Source organism: Myotis lucifugus, unplaced genomic scaffold, assembly GCF_000147115.1.
Source record: "Myotis lucifugus unplaced genomic scaffold, Myoluc2.0 scaffold_1739, whole genome shotgun sequence".
NCBI lineage: Eukaryota > Metazoa > Chordata > Mammalia > Chiroptera > Vespertilionidae > Myotis > Myotis lucifugus.
The window spans coordinates 14,726-19,987 of record NW_005872787.1 but is presented as its reverse complement, the minus strand read 5'-3'; the positions used below and the strand labels follow the sequence as shown (position 1 = coordinate 19,987).

General features: G+C 58.5%; 1 protein-coding gene across 1 annotated transcript in view; it reads left to right on the top strand.

The window, feature by feature from the left end:
• Positions 1 to 4,139, top strand: part of LOC102431143 (GRAM domain-containing protein 1B) — a gene marked incomplete at its 5' end in the record, with an annotated part of 28,195 nt that extends 24,056 nt beyond the window's left edge. Inside the window, 3 exon segments of the mRNA XM_023748731.1 lie at positions 154 to 261; positions 526 to 643; positions 4,007 to 4,139. Coding sequence (XP_023604499.1) covers positions 154 to 261; positions 526 to 643; positions 4,007 to 4,096 — 316 coding nt within the window.
• Between the last annotated feature and the right edge of the window lie 1,123 nt (positions 4,140 to 5,262).

The following is a 5,262-nucleotide window of genomic DNA, read 5'->3' as shown; positions in this document are numbered from 1 at the left end:
ATAGGACCCCCCCCCCCCCCCCCGCTACTTGCTCACTGGCTGCAGGGTTTCAGGGACCCACTGGCCAGGGACTCAGCCTCTGGGTGGGGTCCCGCTCCCCGGGAGTCTCGCTCAGGTGGCCGCTCAGGCTGTGCTCTCCCGTCTCTGTCCTAGCCTGGTGCTGCTGGTCCTCCTTAACGTGATGCTTTTCTACAAGCTCTGGACGCTGGAGTACACCACCCAGACCCTCACTGCCTGGCAGGGCCTGAGGCTCCAAGAAAGGTAATCCTCCCCTCGCCGCCACCCTCGCCTGCCCCGGACCCTGCCCTCGCTCCTGCCTCCGGTCCCCGTGGGAACCCCCTGCCCTCTGTGACGGGCCCATCAGCCAGCTCCGAAAACTGGCCGTAAAGTTTGCACGGGCCCCGGGGCAGGAGCGGAGGGCAGAACGCTCTGATGTGCCTCTTTGTCCTTTAGGGGTCTGGGAGCACAGGACAGTCCACTGAGCATAACTCCAGCTGCTGGGGGACCCCTTCTTCCACCCCACAGGTTACCCCAGTCGCAGACAGAGTGGGCCCAGCTCTTAGAGTCCCAACAAAAGTACCACGATACTGAGCTCCAGAAGTGGAGAGAGATCATCAAATCCTCGGTGATGCTCCTCGACCAGGTGAGGCCCTCTCCTCCTTGCCCTCGTCTCCTGGAGACAGACTCCTTCCTGTGTCCTGAGAAGGTCGCCGTGCCGTCACCCCCACCGGCCGCATCCTCCCACCCAGGCCTTTCGTAGGCCATCCTTGTTAAAGGCATCTCTGAGTGAGCTGGTAGAAGCAACTCTGGAGGTGCAACAGGAAAGCTGTAGGTCAGGTGAAAGGAGGCTCTGTGTTTGGCCACCCGTTGCCATCTGATAACCCCTTTCATCTTCCCGGGCAGCGTGTCCGCCCAGCTCTCCTTGAACACGCACTCCCAGGACACGCACACAGACACAGCCTCCCAGGGCACCCGCCGAGGCTGCCCTGACCGTCTGGGAAGAGGGCTGTCCCTGTCTTCTCCAGGCATCTTCTCCCCAGTACAGCTGCTGTCTTCCTTCTAAACTTTAGCTGCATCTAGTATGTGTTTAGAGGCTCGTGGTCATCTTTGGAGCCACGTTTAAGAAGGGAGTTTTTCTAACCACAAGAGGGCAAACAGTGTAGGAGGCGTCCAGCAGCCCCGTCGCATCAGGAAGGGCTGATGGAGTTGAAGATACTCTCAGGACCGGGGAAGACGGATGAGAGCAGGGTAGTCCGCAGATGCTGAGGCCAACAGGGTAGCCTGCTGTACGCTCCAGAGGCCTGGCCTGGGGCTGGAAGTCGGAGGGCATTGGCTTTTTGAGTTGTCATAGAAACACACTGCTCATGATTAGAACTACTCGGTGAGGGAATGGCTGCTCTGGACTGAGATTCCTCCACCTGGAAGGGCTGTTGGGGGTGGGGGTGATGGGTAAGGAACTTATGAATTACTAGAGGCCCAGTGCATGAAATTTGTGCACACTGGGGGGAGAGGGGGCATCCCTCAGCCCGGCCTGCACCCTCTCGCAGTCTGGGAGCCCTGCGGTCGATCGCCCTGCAGAGGGAGGCCCCACCCACCTGCTGCAGAGCTGCTGGCCCGGGAGCCTGGGCCACCCTCTGCGGGGCGATCATGGGGTGACGGCAGGCCCCCCACCCAATCACATCGCACCCACTTGGCTGGCCTGGCGCCAGTGCATGTCATAGCGTGGTCCTCCGGACGGTCGTTCTGCTGTTCGGCCATTTGGTTGATTTGCATATTATGCCTTATTATTACAGATTATTATAGACATGAGGGGGGATGACCCCATTCTCTTCCAATCCTAGAATTCTATTTCAGGATGGGTCCCCTTAAGTTGGAGTGTGGAACAGTCAGATTTACAGCATGGTGGAATGTGTTGGGATAGGTGTTTTGTTTCATTACCTTTAAAAGTAACTTATAAGAGAACTAGTGTCCCAGTGCACGAAAATTGTGCACCAGGGGGGTCCCTCAGCCCAGCCTGCACACTCTCCAATCGGGGACCCCCTGTGGGATCAGGCCTAAACCGGCAGTTGGACATCCCTCTCACAATTTGGGACCACTGGCTCCTAACCGCTCACCTGCCTGCCTGCCTGATTGCCCCTAACCCCTCTGCCTGCCTGCCTGCCTGATCACCCCTAACTGCCCTCCCCTGCCATCCTGATCTCACTCCCAACTGCCCTCCCCTGCCAGCCTGATTTTGCCCCCGACTGCCCTCCCCTGCCGGCCTGATCGCCCCTAACTGCCTCTGCCTCGGCCCCCACCACCATGGCCTTGTCCAGAAGGAAGTCGGATGTCCGGAAGATGGCCAGTAGACCTGGTCTAGTTAGCATATTACCCTTTTATTAGTATAGATAGATTATATAGGATAGGATCGCTTAAATGGTGGGGGGGGGAGCCTTTTTCAGCAGGAGGAGATGCTCTTGGCAGACAAAAATACATAATCCCTATATCTGGACTGATAGCCAGCCATATGCACTATACTGCCAAACCGGTCATTAAAACAGCTGATTGCCCCTAACCCCTTTGCCTTACACCAAACAGCTGTTGCCCTTAAAACACCCTCCTCAGCCCCCACCTTAGGTTCTCCCTTCGCAGTTCACCCAGATTAGGTTCTGATTGGTCAGTTTCTATGCCAGTCAGTGTCAAAAGCTCCTCCTTCTAGGCAGCCATTGGCTCCTCGCACTTCACCCAGATTAGGTTCTGATTGGTCAGTTTCTATGCCAGTCAGTGTCTCCGGGCCTATCTCCAGGCCCAGGCCTTATTAGAGAGGCAGAGCTGATCAGCAGCCCCCCACCCCCACCCCCCCAGCAGAAACAGGCACGGCTGCTGGTGAAGCCCGGAGAGAAAGAGAGAGGCAATGGCTGATCAACAGCTGCCACGGAGGCTGCGGATCAGACCCTGCCTCTCTCTTTGGGCCTCTCTCTGGGCCTGATCCCCTCGGCAGTCAATGCTGGGTCACCGCACCTGCAGCAGCGGCAGTCAGTGCTGGGTCGCCACGGCAACCCAGCACTGACTGCAGAACTGACTTCTGGTCGGTCGAGCCTTCGGTTGTTATGGACCCTTGGTTTTTATATATCAGGATAGTAATGGGCCCTCAATTCCATTAAGCAGAGGATACAGAAGAACCAGAGAAGAATATGGTCAATTAGGCAGAGAAGCCAGAGGTTCTCAAAACCTAGAGCCACGCGCCCATGAAATGTGAACTCTGGTGTTGTGACAGAGCAGCTTGCTGAAATAGAACGTGAGCATGTTGTGGTGTGAAGGCGGCTTTAAGGCTCTGCCGCTGGAACCGCCCATTCAGACTGTCACAGCCTAACAGAGGGAGCGTGTCTGTATCCTGAAGGAGGCTAGGGGTCCCGTGAAGGTCAAGTCAATGCCACAGATACAGCTCGGAGCCGCCTCAGTGCTCTGCGTGGCACGGGGGTAAGGATAGGAGACATTGCGGTCCCGGCACACAGGAGACCACGCCACCAAAGATGGCTGCAGCCCCAGGCCAGTGAGTGGTGAGAGGGACCTGGGACAGAGAGGATTGAGCCAGAGGAGGTTTGGGTTTGTTCTGGGCCCGCACAGATGGGAGAGACTGGGGCGGGTAAGAAGGGCGAGTGCAGGCGGGGGGAGCGCTGGCAGGATGCACGCTACAGGGATGTCACAGGGTAGTGGGGACGCCGAGTGGAAGGAGTAAGAGGCCACAGAAGTGGCAGCAAAGTGGCTCCTGGCAGCACTTGAATGCTTTGAGTGAGTTCTTAAAATTCAAGATGCGGTGATGCGGCGACATGTGCGGCGGTCCCCGTGCCGATTGGCTGCGCCCTATCTGCCTGAGGCTGTCCCTGAATATTGCCCCTGACTTAGGAGCCCAGCTCCCTGTCGCTCCCTGGCATGGCGGGGTTCCCGCTGTGGGCGGACATGGCGGGGTCCCCGCTGTGTGGCACCCCACTGAGGGCACACCCGGCTGGGGGTCCCTGTCTTGCAGATGAAGGACTCCCTCATCAACCTTCAGAACGGCATCAGGTCCCGAGACTACACATCTGAACGCGAAGAGAAGAGGAGCCGCTACCACTGACCAGGCAGGAGCAGGGCTGCCGGAGGCCTGTGCAATACGTGTACATAGACCTATAAATATATATATATATAAATATATATATACAGAGTATAAATATATATTATATACAGATTTTAAAGAGACACCGCCTATGTACCAGGGAGGAGCTGGCCCGCCTCCTGTGTGGCCGGTGGCGGCCGAGGGGCAGGGACCACCTCCACCACCGCCGACCCTCTGTCCTCCGTCCTCCGTCCTCCAGCCCCCGTGCCCTTGCTGGCCGTTCTGGGCTCTGAGAAGGGAAGTGTTGTTGAGCCCAAGTGATGCCTGCGAAGAGAAGTCCCAGGGGCATGGCTTACGGTGCTTCGTTCCCTCATCCCCTTTTGATTTGTTTCCAAAATTAAAGGGACTCTTCTTCCCTGCCCCACGCTTCCGCAGGCGTTCCCTTGGGAATGAGGAAGCATCAAAGACAGCAGCGCCATCTAAGCTCTCCCTGTGAGCCCCCGCCCCCCATGGACTGCAGGCCCCGTCAGTGAGAGGGCTGCTGGGCAGCCTGCAGGCTGTGCCTGTGGCTTGGATTTCGTGTCTGCGGGCTCCGGAGGCCTTGCGTTCGGAAGGATGCTCTCCTCCATCACCCGCACTGCCTCCAGCTGTGCAGGGTGTGCACCCAATAAGGGCTGGGAACGCCCTCTCTCCCCCCCAACCCCCCCGCCCGTCTCCCCGCGCTTCTCCCAGGCTGGGTCTGGGAGAAGTGTCCCTTTTTAGTGCCTAAAACCCTCGTTTTCCTCTGTGCCCCAGAGCACATTGCCCTCGGCCGGGGTGGAGTTTCGTCTGGTTAAGTCAGTTTTCATGGTTCAAGCACGTCAGGTCTGTGGCTCTGTCCTTCCCTTCGCGCTGTCAGTTTTCTGTCCGGGAGAGTCGGGGTGTTGTCGGACCTCGGTGTGAGGGGCGAGGGCCCGGCCTGCAGGTTGCAGGCCTCGGCAGAGATGCCGCGTGATGGAGAGCACCCGTGCCAGCGGCCTCTGCTGCCCGTGGACACCCCGCGTGCTCAGGGAGACAGCGTCTGAGGCGCCTGGCACGTGAAGACGGACGCCCTGGGAGGGAACCGGTTTGGCAGAGGCGCGTGCATCTGGGCGTGAAAAGCCTGATGGAGTCTCTCCGCCCAAGGGGCCGCCCCATGCCGTTCTCCT